This window comes from Hoplias malabaricus, chromosome 3, assembly GCF_029633855.1.
Source record: "Hoplias malabaricus isolate fHopMal1 chromosome 3, fHopMal1.hap1, whole genome shotgun sequence".
Classification (NCBI taxonomy): domain Eukaryota; kingdom Metazoa; phylum Chordata; class Actinopteri; order Characiformes; family Erythrinidae; genus Hoplias; species Hoplias malabaricus.
The window spans coordinates 42,629,823-42,654,394 of NC_089802.1; the positions used below are offsets into that span (position 1 = coordinate 42,629,823).

The 24,572-nt window shown below is 42.4% G+C and overlaps 1 protein-coding gene across 1 annotated transcript in view; it reads left to right on the forward strand.

The window, feature by feature from the left end:
- Positions 1–1,261: 1,261 nt before the first annotated feature.
- sema3fa (sema domain, immunoglobulin domain (Ig), short basic domain, secreted, (semaphorin) 3Fa) overlaps positions 1,262–24,572 on the forward strand; it is a 69,307-nt gene continuing 45,996 nt past the window's right edge. The window contains exons 1-2 of the mRNA XM_066663130.1: positions 1,262–1,440; positions 2,606–2,772. Coding sequence (XP_066519227.1) covers positions 2,637–2,772 — 136 coding nt within the window. The 5' untranslated portion in view covers positions 1,262–1,440; positions 2,606–2,636. The remainder of the gene's footprint in view (positions 1,441–2,605; positions 2,773–24,572) is intronic.

Consider the following 24,572-nt stretch of genomic DNA (forward strand, 5'->3'; position numbering starts at 1 on the left):
AATCAAGCCCAAATCTCTGTATGAAGTGACGATGTGGAGCAAAGCCACAACAAATCCTCATCTAATCCCCACACTCCACATTAAACCCACTGCTCTCCTCAAATACAACACTGAGATTGGTTTTGATTCACATTTTCTCTCTCTCTCTCTCTCTCTCTCTCTCTCTCTCTCTCTCTAATCAGCACATGCTGCTTTGAAATATGCTCTATGTTTCCTCAGTTTAACTGCCATTATAACTGTATTAGTGAGTTAGTGACCACTAATGTCTAATGTCCACACAAAAAGGGGCCATATTATTGTTGTAGACGCCGTGACATCTGGTTCTTATCAGCACCAACTGTAAAGACACGCTGACCCCTTAAGACAAACCAGCTCTGTCTGTGATCTTCTCAGTCCAGTAGACTGGACACAGGTCCTGGTGGGACAGTGTTAGTGACCCCAGTTCTGAAGCTTTTTTTACCTTTAAAGGGACCATCTATGATTGTGGGGAACTGTGGGGAAGCTCCACTTCATTTAAGAAAACAAACCACTCGTTTAGACATGGCTGAAGTATAACTTGTCTGTAAGTTTTATTCATTGTTTGAGGTACCACTGAAGCTCATCAGTAACTCAAGGTGTTTAGTTTTGTGGCATTTTTGGTCTGTTTATACTTTTATGCAGTTAGCCGACTCCCAAGATTGGAGATATTTCCACTTAAAGTGATCCAAATCAGCAAAAAAAGAAATATTCATGGTTTTTAACCTTTTGTCTAAAAAAAGAAAGAGAAATCCTATTAAGCTATTTATTAAGCTATTTTCCGGGGCTTAATAAAAACATAAGACTGGTTTCAAGCATCAATGAGACATGAGAGCTAACAAATGGCAAGGATTTGTTTTTTTTGAAATGTATAAACAAATAAATAAATAAATACATATATCGCCTTTGACACTGAAAGTGTATTCATAGAGCGCACAATGAGTGGGCACTGCCCAGAGAGACAGGGTGGAAGGCTAGGAGGCAGTGTGTCTGTGTGTGTGTGTGTGTGTGTGAGAGAGAGAGAGAGAGAGAGAGAGAGAGAGAGAGAGAGAGAGAGAGAGATCCTCGTGTTGGCTCTTACAGAGAAGTGGGCTTTGCTCACTTCCCCATGTTCTCCGCCCGATGGGCGTGGCTGTTGGTGGCCCCTCCCCTCTCCCACCTGCTCCCCCACAGCTCGGATTGAGCGCGCTTTAACGCGCACATTTCAGCTCAGCAGGAGAGCACGCACGAGAGAGTGAGTGTGACAGAGAGTGAGTGTGAGAGAGAGACAGAGACAGACAGAGAGAAGCGGAGAGCTGGAACGAACGAGCGCGCGCGCGCCAGAGAGAGAGAGTGCGGAATACACGCCCGCGCACATCCACACTCAGCGCGCATCCACGCGGTTCCACGCCGGACTAAGCGCCTTCTCCTCCGGATCTGCTGCAGGTGAATCTCGGAGGCGCGCGTGGAGTACGGGAGGGGTCCTGTGTACACACTTACCTGTAGTGCCTGAGGGGGTTCAGTCGCAGTGCGTGGAACAGCTGTGAAGGCGGTGTCTTGGTAACTCACCGGTTGAATGTCCACGCGCTGGCGGACTTGTTTGTGGTCCGTCTGGATGTTGTTGGCCTCGCGGTTATTCTAAAGAGGATCAGCCGCCAGTCTGGAGCCTTAACAGGCGGCCGCTCGGGAAGCTGCGCGTAAAGCGAGGCTGGAAGGATTTGAGATCTGGGAGATGTTGTTTTTTCTGAATAGAAGTCTTGTTTGATTGTTCTGAACTGTGGGGAGAGAGGAGACCACTCGCATTGAGACAGCGGTGGGATCTGAGGGTCCCGTGTGGCTCTGTGGGTCAGTGCTGGGTCCTGTAGATCAGGATCAGGGCTGTGGAAGAAAGCCACTGTTTATTAAATGGTGGTCATTCAGTATTTTGATGTCAAAAGCTAGTTTTTAAAGAAGAGCTGATAATGATGAGAGGAACCAGAAGTCTGCAGCATTTATTGCAGGTTTTTAATCATTGAAATGACCTCAGAGAAAGTTGGTATACACATTAGTAATGTACTCATTGCCCAGTGCCGTGTGTGGCCATAATTCTGAGATCATATATGTGTATTAAATGTTATTCATAAAAAGTGTGGTATAGTTATAATACAGACAGGAAACATGTAAAAATTTACATTTAAAATTTTAACTGTAACACACGTGATATGTTTGGTTGAAAAGTACTCTATAAATAAACAATTATCATAATTAAATATATATATTTTTAAATAATGTAACTCATATACTATATTTGGTGGTTTTGCATAGTGAAAAAAGGGGCCATATTTTTGTTGTAGACGTGATGATGTCTGGTTCTTAGCACCACAGTAAAGACATGAGTCAATAAGTTTCTGTACAATTCAGCCATTTCAATCATCACATTGAAGGCTGCTTACGTGTAAGCGTCTGGATTATGCAGAAATTCAGAAAAGTTGGTGGAATTGCCCTGTAATTGAAATGCATTCTTTCTCATTGAATGAGTCCTGGTCTGATGATAGTGTACTACTATTCTGCATGGCTTCAAATCAATGCCCTTCCCCTGCTTCTCTCTCTCTCTCTCTCTCTCTCTCTCCAGTGCTGACGGATAGTGTCTGGACGGCGTGATCATGAGCGGGATGAGGAGTTTTTCGTTTGGGAATGTGGTGTTCCTGATCTGTGGCTTTTGGGCCGGGTGCATCCAGAGCAACACCTTCTCCTCCATCCCACCACTCTCGGCCCCCCGCGTCTACCTGGGCTTCAAAGGTAAGACCAGTGGTCCTCTGGGATTTGCCACAACCTCCTCTGCTTTGTGTGCAAGATTTATGGCTCTAGCCTTCATCCTGGACACTTCTGCTGCTGCTTTTGTCCTCTGGGTTTTGTTGTGAGATCCAGTGGCTTCCTGTTTAAATTTGTTGTGTCGTCCCATAAGAGCTCGGTATGGATTTGCTGCCGAGTTCTGTCAAAAAAAAAACAAAAAAAACCCACATGACTGCTGAAGCCATGGGGAATGGAGACTGAGTGGGAAGCATATATTATTAGTGAGGGTTCTGTTGGCAGGCTACAGTGCAATTGAGGCTTATTTGACAATGTTGTGTCTAGAAAGCAATATGTGAGGCTCCAAAGCAATAATACCGTTTCCCAATTCCGATGTCATGAGATGTCAGAGAGTTTTCTGAGCTTGAACACTTCTGACACAGTTCTGAAACAAGCTATCAGCTGTTTCTCAACATGGATACACAGCTAAAGCTAAAGGCTTTTGGCTCAAATCCGAATCTCTGATTATCTTTGGATGGCACTTGTCTTGACTAACATTAAAGTTCATAGGCATCTAAAGTTGCAACATCTGCTCAGGCTTCAGCCAGAAACACTAGGCTCCACTCATCCTTCTCTGTGTATTGCTCCCTTTTTAATTATTTATTCTTGGCGCTGTTTCCTATTTCGTTCGTTGTGTACAAGGTCAGAAATAAGTTCTCTATAGGTACATTGTTTTTTTCGCTAAATGTACAGCAGTGGTCTTAAAGTCCAGTTGTGGACCTTGACATTGCATTAAGTTCCTTTCTCTAGAAAGCATTCTGAAAATCTGTAGGTTTCTATTTAAAAAAAATCAAAAACAGAGTCTGGCTTGACATGGGATTTTATGTGAAACCAAATTCATTTTCTTAACTTTACAACTGTACAATTAAATAAAAATTAGATATGACACAATTATGTCCCCACATTAAAAGGTACTACAACATACCATTGTGAGTCCCACCACAGAGAAAGAGAAAGGTACCACCACAATGACAGTTTTGCTCAGATTGTACCTGCCGTTTAATATTGTCTAATGCTGCAGATTATTCCCAAAACGTCACCTGTGTGCTGAATTCTGAGTGATGATAGGGCAGGAAAACCATGTGATCTTGCTGGGAACAGCATGCAAAGTTTATGATGTGTATGGTAACCATCATAACCTTGTACCTCCATTTTGTCTCGTTTTCACAAAATCTGGCAACTTCAGCTGCCATTTACAGCACAGCAAAATTTTAAAGGAAGGAAATAATAAAAGTCACCTGGAAAACGTAACCAATGACTTCCATGCAAAGTTCCTATTTTTATATTTAAATAAAGATTTTCACTTATAAATTCAAATATCCAGCATTTTTATATTTATAAATGCAATGTCTTAAAATGAGTCTTTATAAAAATTGCTTTAAGAGTCTTTTGTCTTCTTAATTCATTGCAAAATGAATTTTCTAATGTTTTGGTGTTGTTCTGTCCTAAGTGGGATGTTAAAGGAGGAAGATGCTTTTTATTGAAAAACTGAGCCTGTGATGTTGTAGTGACATGATTGTATTCATCGCTTATGAAAGTTTTTTTTTTAATGGACATTCTTAGAAACTTAGAAATTCTGCAGAGAGCTGTTCCAGCTTTTGTTAACACTTGAGTCTACACTGAACATTGCTGGGAACTTTACTAAGTCTCATTCTGACACACTGTGGGGTCAGCTTCCTGACATTTTGACCTTATGCTGGGAAACTATACACTGGCACAGCTGCATGTGTGAAAGGGGCAGAACTTGTAAAACGGGTACTATTTGTGTCTGTGTCCCATGTCGACCAGAGGATGATGGGTACTTGTTCTGAGTCTTGGTTCTCTCTCAATTGTCTTTTCTCGTGGTTTTATGAAGGCTCTCCTGCTGCTGCCATATTTGGCTTCGCTTCATGGCTCCATAGGAACAAAACAGATTTTGAGGCTGTAAAATAATAAATGATAGTAAGTATGCACATAAATAAACATATAAGTAAAATCAGACTGCTCTTTCAAAGCTGGGAATGCTCTGAAATGTGGGTCTACAGAATTGGGAAATGCTGCATAAGGCTCAATTTCCACTGCTTGTGTTTCTGTGGTCCCAGACTTCCCCTCTAATGGTGTTTAGAATTCTTTGGGTTTGTGGGTGAAGCTGTGGGTGAAGCACTGAACATGGCACCTCGCTTTTTTCAACTTTCTGAGGCCTCATGGTCTTCTAACCCTGTGTTTGCTTAGGACCATGCTAAAGGACCATGTTATTTCTCAAGACTGGTTCTTATTGAGTTTGTTCCTTGGATTTGTAGCACCTAGCATGTTGGAGTTTTTAGAGTCTTAGATTCTAATTCTCATGTCTCAGTATCTGGGCAGCTGATGACATATGTAGCATTTGGCAGCACCACAAGATGGTATTTTATTTTTATTTAGTTTAATATTGTTCAGTCATTTTGTCATTTTCCATAGATTAAAGTTGATTAGCATGCTAGTTAGATCTTTCCACTCAGGCTACTGTTTTAGTAAACAGTTATGATACACCTGCAGGAAGTTGCTTTTTTAAGCTTTTCTGCTTGAGTAATGTTAGCAGGAGGTGGGAAAGATGTCTGATTTAGTCACTGTTTGATGAAACACTGTTTATAATGACTGAGTTTATTAAAATGCTGGCTAGCTATGTTTATCTACATAGCTGCCTGTGAAGGGAACAAGACACTGTTGAGACACACACTTGTTTTACTTCTTGTTTTCTGACTGGTGAGAAGTTTGTTGGTGATATTCACAAGTAAAGTTCCTGGCTGCTTTCTCTGATTATATGCATTTATATTGTGTTTTAGTTTTGAAAGATACCCTGGTAGGAATATGTGCAAGCTTCTTTCATATGTAAAAAAAAAAAAAAAAACAACAAAAAAAGTATTGGTATTAGAGTCCCTTCACATCTATAGCCTGTTTTTCTCATCATCAGAAGTCTTGTTAAAACACTCTTTTTAGTATAGTGTCGTGTTCCTGCCTGAGCTGGGCACTGAACCCTAGTCTAATATGTGGCGGCCAATGCTGTTATCCATTATCCATTATCCTATACCAAATATTGAGAAGTGACATGGTGGTGCTGCAGGCAGTGTTGCTGACACACAGCTCTAGGGTCCTTGGGTCCAGTTTTGAAACCTCTGTTTGAGGAGTTTAGTGTGTTCTCCCTGTGTCTGCATGGGTTTCCTGTGGGTGCTCCAGTTTCCTCCCATTGCCCAAAAACACATGTTGGTAGGTGGATTAGCTGTGTGTTGCTGGCCACAGGTGTGACTGTTTGAGTGACTGGGTGAGTGATGCCGTGTGATGGACTAGCGTCCTGTCTACTGTGCACTCCCTTGTGCCCAATCATTCTCTGCAGGCTCTGGACCCACATGACCTTGATCAGGATGAAGTAATTACAGATGGTGGAAAAATGAATGAATGGATGAATCCCAGCATAATGAAGATAAGTGTTAAAGCAGCTGTTTAAACATATCAACCTAAACATTTCTCTCCATACCCAAGAACCTGCTCAGTTAGTCTTCTTAATGAAGGTGGGTGGGTCAGTGTGGAGAGGGCTGATACTTCTTTCTGTTGTTATTGCTCTAAGTTTGTTTTCTAGGGCTCCTCTGTCCTTCTCTTGCTTGTTCAGTTCTGCCTGATTTGTCCGTCAGTGTGGAAAGTGAAGCCGTAGATTCTGTGACCAAGTGCTGCGCCAAAACACACATGAGCACACATTATTGCGCACTCACGGGGAAGTTGACGGATCTCTAGTGTGAGATGCCTGGGAACTTTCAGACAGACCCAGCGTTACTGAAATGAGGGCTAGGAGTTGATGGTGAAGGTGCTCTTCTGGAATTACAGCTGTGAGCCAGGTTTGATTTATGTCTGTGCTGTCACTCTCACAGAATCATGTGGGGAATCTGGCTTATAATGTGAATATCATCTACATAAACTTAGTCATAAACACTTCCTATGAATGCTGTATTCATAATACAATGCAAAAGCATGTATTTATATAATAATTGATATAATAAGCCTGTGTATTTGCTACTAAATATTAATAAATACATGCTCGACACATATTGAGGTGGTTTCCCAAACAGGGATTTTTTTTTCAGTGGAGAATCACAATTCAAAATGCTGTGTAGTCCAGGACTAGACTTAATCCCTGTCTGGGAAGCCACCCCCATATGTCTTTATGACTGCCATAAATTCAAGATTAATAACACATTACAACACTAGACTGTTACGTGTAATACGTCCTACAATATTCAGGAATATTTCATGCTGTTAACAGTGTATTTATATGTAAACACAGTGTGTCTTACTCTTTATAAAGTGGCTATTTATGTTATTAACCACTTAAAACACCCCCAACCCCAGCTATAATTACAATTTATTAAAAGTCAAATTCAGCTTACGATAAGAGACAGGTTCTCAGTTAGGGATCACACATTACTACACATCGTTTTCAATGGAGAATCTCTATTCAGAATAAGTTAAGGATGTGTTATTTATTTGTTATTTAATCACCTGCTTTAGGAAAGAATCTTTACCTTTATTGATCTACACTACAGACTTTGTCCTTTCCCGCTGCGTTAGAGATTTCTTCCAGGACCCTGGGTTTGTAAATTAAACCACTTGCTCAAAGGTTTCCTCCACATCATGTTCAGCGGGAAGTCGGTTTGTGATGTCGAGAGAAGGAGCTGTCGGTCATCTCTGCCAAGAAACCCACGGCACAGCTCTGCTCAGACTGTAATTAGTGGTTGAGAGAGTATTTTTATGTGATGTCGCGGGTTTTGCCTTAAATTTGGACTTCCATTAAGGCAGCATTCGAAAAGGAAACAAATGGTGGTTAAGGGATTATCCCTGGAATTGAGTTGTTAGTGTCTGAAACACACACACACACACACACACACACACACACACACACACACTTGTATTCCTAATATCATGTACAACTTCAAACTGTAAGGAAGCCAGTTTCTTAAAAAGTTAAAAATGTTATATTTATTTTATTTTTTACAATTTCTATGAAAACCATGAAGCACCTTCAGTTTATTAACAATGTTTTAAAATATTAACAATGTTTTTTTGTATTTGTTAAAAAAAAAATTATATATATATATTTATTTCTGTTTTGCATTTGTAACAATGAATGATTCAAGACACCTCATGGACCTGCTTTCTCATTCATTCATTCATTCATTCATTCACTCACTCACTCACTCACTCACTCATTCAGTACATTAAAAATAACTAAGAGGTTCTGTGCTGTTTGATGGAAAGGTAATGGTACCCTGTGGTTGCTCTTTAGTTGTCTGGGTAATTTCCCCTGGATCTCCTTTCTTACAGAAACACACTGATGCCCTCATATATATATGAGAGAGAGTGAGAGAGTGAGTGAGAGTGTGAGACAGAGAGAGAATGAGAGAGAGAGAGTGAGTGAGAGAGAGAGAGAGAGAGAGAGAGAGAACATGAGTGAGTGTGTGAGAGAGTGAGAGTGTGTATGAGTGACTGAGTGAGTGTGAGTGAGTGAGAGTGTGAGAGTGTGTGTGAGTGAGTGAGTGAGTGAGTGAGTGAGTGAGTGAGAGAGAGAGACAGAGAGAGAGAGAAAAAGAGAGGGAGAAAGAGTGAGAGAGAAAGAGAGAGGGAGAAAGAGAGAGAGAGAGAGAGAGAGAGAGAGAGAGAGAGAGAAGGCTCTATGCCAGGCCGAGTCACTTTTCAGCTCCAGGGAGAATCTGGCGGCTGTCAGGAGAAGTGTCGGTGAGTTGAGAGAGAGAGAAGACGGCGGTGTGTTCCTCTTTTCTCATTACACAGCGTCTGAGCCAGGGGCTCGAACCTGAAGCCAAGATAAATCTCCTCTGAACCCCAGGTCCTGGGCTTTCGCTGAGACCAGCTGTCACTGGGGTTTATATTAAACCTGGAACTAGAACTGTTACTGTAGCATTGCCGTACACTCAGTTACCACTGAGGAATTATTAGAGATAATATGGGAACGTGAGGTGTCTGATGCGCCACTCTTCTCTCTCTCTATCTCTCTCTCTCTCTCTCTCTCTCTCTCTGTCTCTCTCTCGCTCTCTTTCTCTCTCTCTCTCTCTCTGCATTTGTGTTGTTTTAGTTAATTGTTAGCTTTGTTTATGTTGTGGTACTCATAACTTCCTCTCTATCATTTGCCCCCCCACCCACTATCTTCCACTTTATTTCTCCCTTTCTCTCTCTTTCTGTTTTACAAATCCTCTCTTTTCTCCACACGGCTGAAAGCCTGGAGATTTACATGCTAAGAGATAGCCCAGAGGACCTGCTTTGAGTCTTGAGTTCATCCTGCCGGAGTCTGCGGGCTTTTGACACGCCGATGGATTTATGAACATGTTCCTGCATATCATCTTCTTTTCATATCCCTGTCTAACAGCAAGGAAAACACCCAGGGCACATCGCAGGGCTTTGTGGAAGGAATGCCATAGCGTGTTTGCTCGCGTGATTGAAAAGCGCCGCTCCGAGGGACGTCTGTGCATTGTTTTAATTAGAATTCCATCACTGGCGCACGGTTCCTCTCGGATACACAACTCTGGGAGGAGTGACCCCAGTGTGTCCACAGCAGTGCAGGGAATGCCATAACCAAAGCTGTGTCTTATAATTGTCTTGCTTAAGGACTTATTACCTGAATTCTCTTGTGAAAAATCAAATTACACATCTCCCTCCCCTTAATCCAAATGCAGTCCATCAGCCAATCAGTTTGCTTCTGTAGGTTTGCTTTGAGGCTGTGAGGCTAATATATGAAAGCTTATACTGATTAGCATCATAAAAACTGCAAGACACACTACTGCCATTGAATACTAATGTGATTTAGTTTTGGATCACAATAGCAGCTGCAGCTCACCTCTAACAAAGTGAATGAACATCCAACAGTCCACAGAATGCTAGTCTACTGCTGCACAGCCCAATGCTGGGAGAGTTTAGAGCCCTCAAGCCAACAGCTGGCACTAAATGTAGTGGCCTACTACGTCCGCCCACCCGTGTACCACTCACCTACAACTAGAAAACCCCACAAGTTGAGGGGATTTATTATTCAGGTTTATGACATATGAAACCCTGGCTGTCTGAATCCGCTGGTTTGAGACTTTGAGTCTTACTACTGTTTAAAACAACATTACAAGAACCACAAGGCTGAAAACTTTAAGCTCTTTAATTTAAGCTCATGTGCAACTGCTCCAGATCATCCAGTTCCAATGATAGCAGTGTGGTTTTTTTTTTGCTCATGGGCTCCCTCTAGAGTTACAGAGTTTAATTCACTTTTTTTCATAATTTCTAATTTTAATGTGAAAATTCTACCTCGTGTTCATTTAAATATAAGCAGTGGAACCACTACTTACCCCAATGTTATAAACAGTATATTATTATAAAGCAGTTTAAGAACAGTTAATAGAAGTATAGGAGTCCAAATGCTCTAAATACTCTTAAGTGCTGCTTGCTCTGAGCTGAGAGGGCGGGTTGTACTGTAATATAATGTAAACAACACAGTGTCAGTAGCAGTGCGCTAGTGCTAGCCAGAACCTCAGTGGAAAAACCCCTGAGTTTGGACGCCCTGCATCGGACCGGTTACAGAAATGTAGTCTATGATATGAAGAATAAACACACACACACACACACACACAGTTCCCCTGTAGCATTGTACTGAGGATCCATGTTCTAGGCTGCTGCAGTACACCCAAAACAGGCACCTGTAAGCAGCATGCAGCGTGTGAGTGAGGGTGTTGCTGGTGGAAGCTTGAATGCTGATAGGTCAGTAATGATAAGGTCAAGGGGGCAGCTGCAGCACTTTTGTGGGAACTCCTTTTGTAGCAGTTCTAATGGTTCATGACTAAGGAGATGTGTACAATGTATATATTACAAGTCTCCCCTCTGAGAGATTCCTCCCTAAGAAGGGTTTTCATCCAGGGGGTAAACGTCACTTGTATTCTACCAGATTCTGTGGCAAACCTGATGTCTCATAATCCTAATTTAGCCCAGCCCACTAAAATCCAACAGAAAAAACTGTGAAAAATATAAATAAAAAAAAATTCTTAAAATAGAGAAGCCTTTGTCATTCTCTCTGTGCTGCTTCAGAGCACCTTCACACACTAACACATGCATTATGGTCATTAGAACAATATGAAAATAAGCGGGCAGTGTCTTTTAAAGAAGCTGAATTCCCTCTTTATACATGTATGGTGGCTGGGAAAGCTCAAATGCACTACAAATTAAAACGAGCTGCAAAAACACAAAACACTTCCATCAAAACGATGACACCTGGGCTTCACTTCCAAAAGGCGATGCAAGTTTGGAAAACAAATTCAAGTGCATCTACTAATTTGTAGTGTGTTTGGGCTTTCCTGGCCACCGTATACAGGAGTCTCAAAACAGAAACCCAGAGATGGTTTAGACATATAGCATATCTTAGTTGATGAACTCCATTTCGAGAAAATGCAGAACGGCAGAAATGAACCGCTGCTCTATACACCGCCATCTGAAGCAGGTCATTGTACATGAAGGTCTGCTTTGTTTCTCTAAGGTGTGGGAGAACTAAAGCAGCCGCGGTGTTATCGCCTGAGATAAGGCTGTGTTACCTAGGGGCCGTGAGGGAGCAACAGCAAAGTCTCAGATCTCTGACCTCAAATATGAGACGACTTTCATGCAGAAGTTTCCTTTTGAATGTCCTTTAGCACTTTTTGTATGCTAGTGTTGTTAGCATTTCTGCAGAAGGGATAAGAGGGGCTTTGCATGTGGTTCGGGCAGATAAGGCCTGATTATAGATTTATAGATTTCTGTCAAAAAAAAAAAAAAAAAAAAGGCTTCAACTTTCTGCCCTTTGAGAGCTTGTCATCTGGGCCAGAGGAAAGATAAGTGTTCTGGCTTAAAGGTTATTAAGGGATGGATTTAAGGCTTGTTTATCTTCCATGTACCACTCTGTGAACTCGCCCAGTGGCTGTCTGACTTCAGAGCCCATAAAATATGGAGAATTATCATGCTTTCTGTTGTCCTGCTTACTGCCGGAGTGTGTGGTGCAGGTCTGTCGCTCTCACAGCGCACTGAATGAATGATTTATTAACACACAGCAGTATAGTGAGCCTTAATAGGCTTAGGCAGCATCCACCACCTAGGGTTTACATCTGTGACCCCATCAGACCTGTGTGTGTGATTGTGTGCGTGTTTTTATTCTTTCGTAGTCCTAAATGAAAGTCCAGAAGCCTATAGAATCTTCTTGAGTTTGTAAAACACTTTTTACAAAAGCCACAAAACAAACCAAGCAAAGAAGGACAGACAGAGCAACTGACAGAGTGAAGCAGGTCTGACTGAGTAAATCAGAACTGATCAAGTGAAACAGAAGTAACAGCGTGAAGCAGAGTGGAGCTGAATTGACCAAGTAAAAGCAGTATCTTTTGCATCAATAATATAAAGTAGACGAACCGAAACATGTCGACATCACTTCATCTGTTGTAAACATGCATTCTTTTCATATCTCTCTGCAGTAGTTAAGTGTTTGTAAAGTGAGGCTTTACAGTCTAAAAAATGATTGAATGATATATCTAGAGGATGGGAGGAGCAATTCTTGCTTTATAACATTATATAAACAGGGAAAAAATGGATTACAAAAATAACAGACACAAATGCAACACAAACAACAGGTTAAAAGCTACAGTTAGCATGGTAGCGATCTGGCTATCAAGATAAATTAGCTGTTGTCTTCTATTCTCTGATTGAAAGGGTTAAAACTTGACTCTGGGATCTATTTTGTTTTAAATACTTTATTTCTTTATGATCATGTTGGATAACTGAGCCAGGCGTTAAAATAATTCTGGCGTGGTGATATTTAGGAGCATATCGCTCAGTGCCCTGCTCAGGATTGGTTGACAACACAGGGATTCATGTGTTGTGAGGTCTCCTTGTGTAATTCATGCTGGGTGTTGTAATGAGAGAATGGTGATGAACAAAAACATAAAAATGATATAAGCTTATGATTTCTTTCCAAACCAGTGACGCTAAAGCTGAGGGATTTAACACTAAGCTGCAGAATACTGCACAACACGACCATGTTTCATTTTAGGCTGGAATTCCCTATTATATGATTAGGATTTGGCTTTAGTTTATTCCCATAACATGTGTCCAGTGCATAACCCATATGGGACGTGTGTATGACCACATAAGTCCTAATAAAGTACAAAAACAGACCTGTGTGTGTGTTTGAAAGCTATTTTGGTCTCAAACCAGCCCTAATCACAGTCTGTTCCTGAGTGCTAGCGGCTGGGATTGTGACCCCCTCTGAACAAGGTCATTGTCAGTGTTAATTGCTCTTGCTGTGTGGGATCCAGTTTGTCTGTGATGGCTACATTTCCAAACGTTTAGTTGTTCCTCCAACTTTTCCTGTGCAGCTCTGGCACAACACCTGGAAACACAATTGCTGATGGCCATGGCCTAAAGCTTAGCCCAACCACCCCCCAACAGTGCTATTAACTCAGACAGAATCAAAACATCACATCGAAATTTCAGCTGCTCTTCCTGGATCTCTGGAAGCTGTTGGACTGCAGCTTGACAGCCGCGATGGCTGCGTCCTTCACACTTCCCACTCTACAATTATCCTAATTTACTCTGTATTAAAATGCCACGGGGCACAATTCACTTCTCCGCTCACTCGTAATGACCACAGAGACCCAAACACACCGCCGAGGGGATGTTTGCAGATTCTATCTCCTAAAGTAATAACACTGTTTTTTTGTGTTCCCCACAATCCTCTCTTAATTGAGTGTGTTATGATGGTGATATTCATGGAAATGGATTTGGCCCTAAGGGCTGTGTTCAGTCTTTGTTGATGGAGAAATATGAGGAAGAAAGGAGACAGGGAACATGTGTGGAGACATTTGGAGGGAAGGAACAGTGAAGGAATGCTCTGGAGAATGACAAAGGCAGACAGATACTTTCATCAGTTGATCATGAAAGAGAGAGAGAGAGAGAGAGAGAGAGAGAGAGAGAGAGAGAGAGAGAGAGATGTACAGTGGTAGAGAACTAATACTATTTAGAGAGGAGCAGTGTTTTGTGAGGATGATACACTGCAGTTAATATTTTGACAAGTAAAATAACTTAAATCTATACAAACACCCACATACACACAATAATATATGTCATTTGGAGAGGGTTCTGTGATGAACTGGTTCTATGTTCCTGCCTAGCACCCAATGAATCTAGCTACTTATTTTGACCAGGAATAGGATGGAGCAGTTACATGAAATTAATAAATGAATTGATTCTTTAATTTTGAGATCACTATAAAAATATTATAATATTAACAACATCTTTTGCTTGGTATTTTGCGTTCGTTTTTAATCGGTCGCATGAAATGATCACATTATATTTGCCATAAATATATTTACAATTTTATGACGGGCTTAAAACAGTCCAAAAGATCCTGTTAAGTCGTCGAAACATTGCTAGACTCACCACTCATTGTTTCCTTTCAGCACACGAAGAAAAATCTGGCTCTCACATTTTACATTTACAGCATTTAGCAGATGCTCTTACGCAGAGCAACTAACAAAAGTGCTAGCATTTCTGATTGTCAGTTTCAGCCAAATGATATATCAGCCTAAAATGTTGCATTTGTGTGTCCCACATTCTGTTAAATAGGATATATAATGTTTAGGGCTTATATACATTAAAGTGTACATCTGGAGCCCACCAACACTCACAATATGAAACCAATATGGGATGAAAACAGCTGAAGTGCAGAGACTTTTTAATTGTTCTGCCCACTCCTCTAGTGTACTATTTTGTTAGCGCAAAGATGAGGTTAAACCGAGCAAAACAGACGCGAAAGCGAAGAGAAATGAGAGCACTGAGTACTGCTGTGCTGTGCACTCGCGGTAGGGGTGAACAGTCAGCGGCTCATTATCATTTAGAGAAACAGGTGCTGCTGTGGTGTATGATCCTTGTGGTATTTTGAACAAAGCAGGTCACAGATGAGACCAAGAACTGTGGTCGCTTGTGGACAAGGGTTTGAATATGCTTTTTCTTTTGACTTTTCTTCCTGTCCCTGATAACACTGATGGAGTCCCTGCTGTCTGAGTCACACACTCTGAGCCTGTAGTGTCTCCCTGAAAGACGAGCCCCTGAAAGCGAGCCAAGAGACGCCTGAGAGAACTATGTCATCTCCTATATCTCTCAGAGCGTGTCCTCAGACCTCACACTTCTCACAAAGACACAACACATTACACGCAGAGGACCGTAAAAATGCAGAACAAGCTGCCTGTGTGCCTTTTTTTTTCCCTTCTACCTGCCGACACTGGCCTTCCATACTGCTGTTCTGGGAGGTTATTCCCTTTGACGCCAGTGTCATAGCTGAACTTGTGGCATGTTCAGTTCTTGTTCTGGAGACTGTTAATGGGTGAGCCTGATATGAGACACTATTTTTCCAGGATGTCAACACTTTGATCAAGTCTTAGACCAACTAGAGGCTTGTAGCAAAGAAGTAGCATTTTAAATGATATTAGACCACTGTATTGTAGTAAATGTGATGAAGAAGGTCATGACAACATAGTGCTGTTATAGGCTGTGTTTAGAAGAAGCTTTTCCTGAACTGTTTACAGAACGGGATGTTGGGGGTGGGGGCAGTTGGTTACTGCAAACTCACAAAACCATAATCCTTGTACACAAACGTCACACAACTATAAACAAACCACAGCTACACACTCTGCTAATACACAACACCGTCATGTTTAGCACGGGCTCAGTGCATGTTAGAAGCTGCTCTACCTGCTGCTCTTTCCTTGTATGATATATGATGTATGTGTTTGTCTCTCTGTCTGTATATCCGTCTGTCCTCCTGGACTGTACACCCTTCTCTTTCTAGGCTATAGTTCTGTCTATCTGTCTGTCCCCCGTCTATATATTCACCAGACAGAATATCCCTCTGTCCGTCTGTATATCCGCCCTTCAGTCTCCCCGTGTGCATGTCTGTCTGTCTCTGTCAACCATTCCTCTCTGCCCTCGTTCTCGGTCGCTGTCTGGACGTCTGAATAGATCCATTGACATCAAAGTTGTTCTCTGCTCCATCTCAGATCTGTTCACATTTGAACCCGGCAGATTTGTCCCGGAGTGACATGGTGATTGCACACCATTAGGCTCCACTTACAAGCCCAGTCACGTTCCTGCTTTGTAGCTGCAACCGCAGAAATGTGACAGAGCGATATTAATATCCATGGGAGTTGGGAGGCATCTCTGTGCATTTTTCTGAGGTCGTCCCACGGGCTGCTCTCTAATGGAGCTCCTGGCAGCATAATAAACTTAGCCTGTTGACCCTAGCAGAGTCCAAGGCTCTTTATAAGAATCACTTACCCGTAGCTGTATGAGATGTGGGCCAGCGGTGTGTGTGTGTGTGAGGGACACGGTCCCTGTTCTGTGTTTCAATCTTATTCCACCAAAAATAATTCAGATTTTATATAAACTGAATTCCAGATCCAGGATTGTTGATATAAAGCTTGAAGGATTCTCCTTATAAAGCCAGGGAGTCTGACACTGCATGAAGCACAGTGTCACTGATATGAAGCATCACTCTTTTTTTTTGGTTGTTTTTTTTTTTTTCATACTTGGACTTTATTCATGAACCATAGCTGTATTCCAAATGTCCTCTACTCACTGTTCCCTCACTATATAGTGCACAATGATAGGGAATCCCACTGCGCACACAAGAGCCTTCACATATTGTTTCACAAAGTACCTCATAAATATATTGCATTAAAACCTAATTTCCGGAGACAGTGGTGGGTTACTGTGCGTTCTGAACACTGCTTGACCTGCACAAGCGTGGTATTACCCACAGTGCATTATGGGTACACAGTGCATTATGGGTACACTACTCATTGGGGTACATTGAGGGACTGTCTGTTTTCAGACACTAATACACAGTAAATTCTCCAGTGTTAAATCAACACTATTAGTGTTAATTTAACACTGAGAGTGTTAAATTATTACGCCAACAGTGTTAATTTAACACTAACAGTGTTGATTTAACACTGGTGAATTTGCTGTGTACAGTATTGTAGAACCACAAAATAGTGCACTATATAGTGAATAGGGCACTGTTTTTGACACAGCCCATATGTTCAGGGTTGTAACAAGCTACAGACTACAGTCATCTCAGCTGACTAAGTAAAGTGTGTTCACTTTGAGTTCACAAGTGAATTTTTCTATTTTGAGTTTTATTAGTGAACAAAGGTAGCACAAATACATGAGTAATATTGCTGCCACACAGCTCCAGGTGTGCTTCCTGTTTAGATCCTAGCCTCACATCGCTCTCTGGGAAGAGTGTGGTGGGTTCTCCCTGTGTCTGTGTGGGTTTTCTCTGGGGGCTACATTCCCTTGCCACGTTTGTGAGAGACACATTGGTTGTGTGATAGTGCTTACAGCACCCCCTTGTGTATGATGTAAATTCAGCAAGGTGAATATGTGTGAGAAAGTGATTTAGTTTGTTTAGTTTGTTTAATAGTTAGCTATTTAGGTTGTTCGTTGGTTAGTTATTTGGCCGGTAAATATACCCATTAGTTAATTAATGACTTATTTAGTTCTTTTGAGAATTCGTTGAATTTCAGCTCAACATTTTTTTTCTTCCAAAAAATATTGTGATATGGTCTCTGACAAAGATAAAGTAGGGTCCTATTTTGTTATATTTTTATAGGGTCTTTAGGGTGTGGGTGTTTGTGTGTGTTTGCTGCACGCAAGCCTGGAGCAAAGCCTTTGAGCGTGTTGTGTGTTTCAAGGTGCTGGTGCATCCTGGGATTGCGCGCTGCTTGCTGCTTGGCTGGATGTGAGCTGTCACAGCGCTGTGTGGAGAGAGAGAGTGGAGGTGACAGCAGCTCGGCTAAATATAGAGACCCTACTGTCTCACCCCCCCTCCACCCCGTCTACCGCCGCCTCTTCGTTAGTGTCTTCTCTCTGAAAGATCTCATCATTTCTTCTGTCTTCTGGCGTGTACTGCTTTTATCTTATGGCTCTCTGTTTCTCTTCCACCTTTACTCTTTATATCCCACACCCCTGTCTCTCTCTCTCTCTCTCTCTCTCTCTCTCTCTCTCTCTCTCTCTCTCTCTCTCTCTCTCCCTCTGTCTATCTCTCAGTCAAACTGTCTGACATGTTGGCCCCGGGGGTCATGGGGGGCATTCCCACAAGAGAGAGTGCAGACATCCATTTTTTGGGCAGGGTCTGGGTCAAAATTTGAGTCACTCCCTGTGTGTGTGTGTGTGTGTGTGTGTGTGTGTGTGTGTGTGTGTGTGTGTGTGTGTGTGTGTGTGTGTGTGTGTGTGTGTGTGTGTTGTTTTCCTCCATTTTCAGGACTGAATTCTGTTGGCTGATTTTATAAAGCACTTTTATTTTGTGTCAGTGGTGATCATGGCTTAAAACCCTGTGCACAAATTTCCGGGTCCCACTGTTTTGTCTTTCTTGGAGTCAGTGAGGGACAAGGCAGGGACCTGAGAAGTAAGAAAAAATGCTCAGAGTGGGTCTGGTCTGTGGTCAAAAAACTATTGAGGACCTGTGTCAAACTACTGTGGTGATGTATTAATCTTCACAACACCGCCCGCCCTCAGCAAATAATACGTCTTGACTTGTGTAAAAACCAAAATTGTCTGTGTGTGTGTGTGTGTATACGTGTTTGTGTGTGTTGAGAGGACTGCGGCAACTTCAGAAAGAATTGCCCAGCCCTTGCTCAGAGACAGAACTGTTTCTCATCCGCTGGATCTTCACATGAGAAACTGGCAGATGTCCATCATTAAAAAGACGGCTCCGCGACACTGTGTTTCACCCAGAGATTCCACAGTGTGCTCTGGGTCCGGGGTTCTGACATCCCCTGAACTGATCCGTTATTGTCCCAGAGGCATTGTGGGCAGACAGTGTGGAGTTGGAGCCTCGGAACTTGTCTGTGGCAGATGGTTTATAACAACTCGTCTTGTCTGCCGTCTGGAGACACGCAGGAAGCTTCTCTCTGTCGTTTTCCTGGGTCTGATGCATGGGGAGACCCATGTAGAGGCGAAACATATTTCACATGAATGGACAAACAGGCTCATCCTGCGTACTGTGCTATGTGGCCAAATGTTTGTGGACATCCGATTTTCATGGAGTGAAGGGTGCTCATGGGGAGTCTCTCCTTTGCTGCAGTAAGAGCTTCTATAAGGATGTCTGGGAAGGCTTTACCTCAGATGAATGAACATGCTGCAAATACTTTGATAATCACATCTATAACTTCTGTACAATGACCCCTACATCCACATGTTTTAGGGTCTGGAGAAAGCCTAGTTTTTTTGTGGGAACATATTAATATGTGTATTATTATGTGTATAAGTCAGAATACATGGGATAAAAACGAGTTGTTCTGATTTTCCTTCAATTCTAACGTGAAGTACAGAGACTTTAGGATTGTCCCGCCTCCTCATCTGAGTCTGTCCAATCACAGTGCCAGGCTGTGAAAACGCAAAACGAGGTTAAATGCAGCAAAACAGACACAGCAACAAGCGCGGAGAAATAAGAGTAAAAATGGCTAAAACAGAGCTTCTGCTGCTCGCTCCTCGCTCCTCACTGCTGTGCACTGTGTCGGTAGCTCATTATCATTTAAAGGAACAGGCTCTGAAATTGACTGGTCTGAACAGGGCTGTTTAGACAGCAGGAGAACACTGATGTGGTGTTTGATCCTTTTGGTATTTTGACCAAAGCAGGTCACAGACATTTCATTACGACCTGGAACTGTGTTCACTTGTGGAAAAGGGGGAGAGTTAAAAAGAATTAAAAAGAAGTAACTTTTTAGGTGTTAATTTAACACACACCACATGTATACACACACACACACACAAACACACATACACACACTCACTGATGTGTTATCAAATATATTTTCCATTTTACGCTCGTCATCCATCAGTTCTCACACCGACTCCTTTTTTTTTTCTCGCTCTCCCACATTTTTCTGCAGCGTGTTTGCGAGAGCTTTGTAACCTGAGGTTATCTCGACACCAGACAAATGCTTGCACTTCCTTTGCGTTGTCGTGCTATTTATCCGAGCTGTGAATTGAATGCAGGAGCTGGTGAAAAACACTCAAATCTTTTCTTCTGCTTTTCCTCATCGTATGATTGCAAACTCTGACTTAAGTTCTGAGAAAGAGCTTTTTACATGAGAGCAAAACGAGGCAAAAGTCTGCACTTGTGAAAGACGAGAGGTTGTGTGTGTGTGTGTGTGTGTGTGTGTTGAATGACTGATGGTTCTCTCATGCCGACTGTGTTTTGTATCCAAATGGAATTGTGTCAGACAGAATGAAAATAGACCCGTGTGCATGTTTCCTTTACTTTCCGCGACTTGCTTTGCTCCACGTCTCTCATCCAATCAAAACTCCCGTTTAGAAACTCTTTCCCACAGTCGAGGATCAGATGATGGCGGGGATGTTTTTCCACATCTCCACTTGTTTAACTCCAGTGAGATAAAGTTTCCCAGACAACAGCCCTGGTGTTCCTCAAGGTTCCGTTCTGGGCCCCCTTGCATTTGTGTCAGTGATGGCGAAATGCCTTGACTTCCCCTATTGTTGCCTTCCCTTGTTGCTTTAAAATAGGAGCACTGTGGGGTCCAGCCCGTTGCGATTCAATCAAACTCTGCCACATTCAGGTTTATTCGCGAGGCAGGTCCACAGAGGGCATTGTCAGGAAGCTGTGGCAAAGAAAGGCCTGGTCTAAGGGCCCTGAGTCTAAGCTAGAGCCATCCTTTGTGTTGTCAGGGGGAGCTTTTTTAGTTCAGGCTACACCTCAGGAATCAGTATTGAGATGCTTTTCGACAGTGTGGGTGGGATTTAAATTATGGAGTTGGGGGGTGGGCTAGTAAATGTAGTTTGAAAGACATAGAAAAGGACACTTACAGATTTCTACATAGTAGTGTTTATTAAGGCTAAAGAACCAGGAGACATGTAGTCTCTGTGTGTGTGTGTGTGTGTATGCAGGTGGGTGGGTTTATGGAGGTGTTTATGTGTGTGTGTGTGTGTGTGTGTGTGTCTGTTGGTTTAGTTACTATGGCAACCTATCTCTTGATACCTGTCTGTGCTTGGAGCTTACCTGCTTTAATAGTGGAGAACATTGTCTGCCAGCAGCCTGGGCGTTTATATCCACTCTTGTGCATTGTGAGTTTATATTCACCCATTCAAATTTTGGAAACAACGTTTGCCCCAACATTAACCCTTATTTAGGAGCAGATTAATGTATAAAATTTCATCTCACATTCTTTTCCATAGTGATAACAAGGTGAGCCAAGAAGGCCCGGCATCTCTGTTCCCCACAGCTTCCACCAGCTCCTTCCCAGGCCAGCCAGGCGATATAATCCCTCCAGGGAGTCCTGGGTCAGCCTCGGGGTCTCCTCCCAGTTGACCGTGCCTGATATATCTCCCGTGGGAGGCGTCCAGGGGGCATCTTTATCAGATGCCTGAACCAGCTCAACTGGCTGCTGTCAATGTGAAGGGAGCATTGACACTACTCTAAAAACATTCCTACATACATAATATTTCAAGGCAGGCCAAATGTCCCCAAAAAACAAGCGTGGGCTGGACAGGTAAAGCTCCCCAACACCAGGCTGTGGAACAGTTGAACTGCATTCTCTGGAGTAATGGAGTTCCATTCAGTATTAGACATAAGTTACAGTGTCAACCAGGGGAGGTGGAAATCAGGGTGAGGAGGTGAGACTGGGCACCACACCGGAGCTCCTGACGAATGAGGAGGAGGCTAATGGGCTCTAACTGATGCTAATTATCTTGTAAACACGTGCATGGCTGTAAAATGGCACTGGCTTAGTCAATTTGTTTTAGCTTTAATCCAGAACTACAAACTCGCCACCTATTCCACCTTAAATGGTGCAGTTCTCCATTCCAGCATAAACAGTGTTATAATTCCTGGGCTTTTTTCCCCCACCTTAAATGACCTTAAATTGTGGTTTGCCACCAACATTATCATTAAGTTCCACCTTAAATGGTTTAATGTTACATTCAAGTGCTTTCTCCTTTGTACTCTAAAAGCTTAAAAAGAGACCTCAGTTTTGTCGGTGCCACAAATATTTCCACTGAAACAACCAAATTGAGGTTTATAAATGTTTAATAACAGATTATCTGTTAAACAAGACCTAATACAGATGGATTACTATATTAATCTCATACAACTTTTAGTTTATTGTTCATTTAAGTCTCTTTTTTAATAATTAAATGAGTATATAGTGCTGTCAAATGAATGTGTTCAAAGTAAAACTGTGAAAAGTGATAATACTGATAACTGATCATTTTGGGTGTGAAAATCATCATATTAAATGGTCAAACCATTTCATGTCTATTCAGTACCTTTGGGGTTAGTAACAGAAGCAGTTATTGCAATAAAGTGGGCACACACTCCCTGCTGCTACCCTTTAATTGAATAGTAATCTGTATTCTTACTGTATGAACCTATGAAGCTTCCTAGCTTAGTAGGGGGTCACCTTGAGGGTCGGGATGCTGCATGGGTGTTGGGGTCCCAGTGTTGGGGTCAGCAGACAGGGTCTGACCTTGGACCTGTGCCTGAGAGACAGTGGGGGTCGATGGCTCCTCTCTCCGTGTGTTGTTTTAAGCTGCCACCATTTATTACCATCTGTCCATCAGCAGCGGATGCTGTTAGCGCAGCGGTGCTGAGGCTCAACCACTGACCCGCGCTCACCCAGCGGAAACACTGGGACACTGAGGGGATGGAGGGGCAGGGCAGAGCTGCAGGGAGGAAGCTAAGTGTTGGAGCACAGTGGGGGGTAAAGGGTGGTAAAAGGGAAAATCTGTCCATCTGGCCCACTGGGTGACCATTAGTGTTAATGGAGGGAGAGAGACAGAGGTATAGAAGGTAGGGAGAGAGAGAGAGAGAGAGAGAGAGAGAGAGAGAGAGAGAGAGAGAGAGAGAGAGAGAGAGAGAGAGAGAGAGAGAGAGAGAGAGAGAGAGAGAGAGAGAGAGTCTTACCCTGCAGTAAAGCTCTTTGTTTATTTTCTATTATACTATTTTTACATCTGTTTGTTTACATTTTCTCTACTATTTATATTCATGTTTATTTTATTGACAAACATAAAGACTTAAAAAAAAGAAACCCAAGAGGGATGATGAAATGAGAAACAGGAAGACAGAGAGATAGAAAGATGAGAAAATATGAGAGAGAGAGAGAGAGAGAGAGAGAGAGAGAGAGAGAGAGAGATGTATAGTTTGGAGGGACAGCAAGAAAGAGAAGAAGACAACATTTAGAGAGATCAAGAGAGAAAGAGACAGAATGAAAAGAGAGAGAGAGAGATATGTATAATGTAGAGAAGGGAGAGAGAGAGAAGTTGATGAATCATTTTAAATGTATTAAAGATGTGGTACTGAACTTTTCAACACATTCACTACACATTGGTGTATCCTTCTGTGACTCAAATGTGCAGAACTGTGTTCTCTGTAGAGAATTCTTACTTAAATATACAGCAAAACTTACCCTTCTCAAACTTCTGCTCACTCTGTTTATTGTTTAATTGTTTTTATTCCACTGCTGTTTAAATGTCCACAGTCAGATGAGTGCACACAGTGTAGTTCTGAATTTCCAGACCACTGACCCAGCCCCACACACGGGCCTTTAACCGAACAAGTCTGAATCCTTCCTTAAGAAGTGACCACACCTACAGGAGCCTTTCATAACAACGGTCATATGCTCACACAAACATCTGTAAAGACTTATTCCAACAAGCAGCGGCTATCAGAACGTTCTAGTGTCAAACTAGTTTGTAGATGAGGGAGATGTGGAGAAATAAATGAACACGGATGGATTGTATGAAGTGGTAGTGACTCTGAAGAGACTGGAGGAGGAGAAGGATAAGGAAGAGGAGGAGGAGGAGGAGGAGGAGGAGGGAGTTCTCCACTGCTGTTGAATGTAGACAGTAATCAGCAATCACAGACTGAGTATTTAGTGACACACTCTTGTAATCAGAGCCTTGATACTGGAGTGTGTGTGTGTCTGTGTGTGTGTGTGTATGTGTGTGTGTGTGTGTGTGTGTGAGAGAGAGAGAGAGAGAGAGAGAGAGAGAGAGAGATATGTTTGACTCAGGACTCAATATGCTCATTCTATTAGCAAGAGCACCTCAAAAAACTTGCTGTATAGCTTTTAAATTACTTTACATTTATAATTAGTATATATGTGTGTGTGTGTGTGTGTGTGTGTGTGTGTGTGTGGTCAGAACATGGCCGGTATTGTGAGGTTTCCCTGGTATGCAGTGCTACGTATATAAAGAGGCATTCATGACCACTTTGTGAGTGGGCATCTACAAAGTTTTGACAAGACAGTGTGTTAGTGTATGAGCACACACTGTACCTGCCTTGGGGGGAGGGGGGTGGAGGGGGATGAGTTTAAACACAAGGGGACAGTGTGTGTGAGTGTCTCAGTTCATCTGCCAGGTAATAGGGCTGATGCTCTCCAGATGGTGCACACCAAAGTGAGCAGCTGAGTGTGTGTGTGTGTGTCTGTGGCTATGGTTGAAGCAGATTGAGTACCATCTCCAGGGATGCTCTCAGCTGAGTGTGAATCTGAGTCCGATCTTTTGTGCCTCTTCCCTCTGAAACATTTTGGAGTGTGTGTGTCTGTGTGTGTGTGGTGAGGATAAAATCATGGGTGTCCCCTGTAATGGCAAGGGACTATATTTCCACTGTGTTGTGTGTAACGATGATGTCACCCCATTATTGGAGCTTGCAAGGTGGTCTCACATAT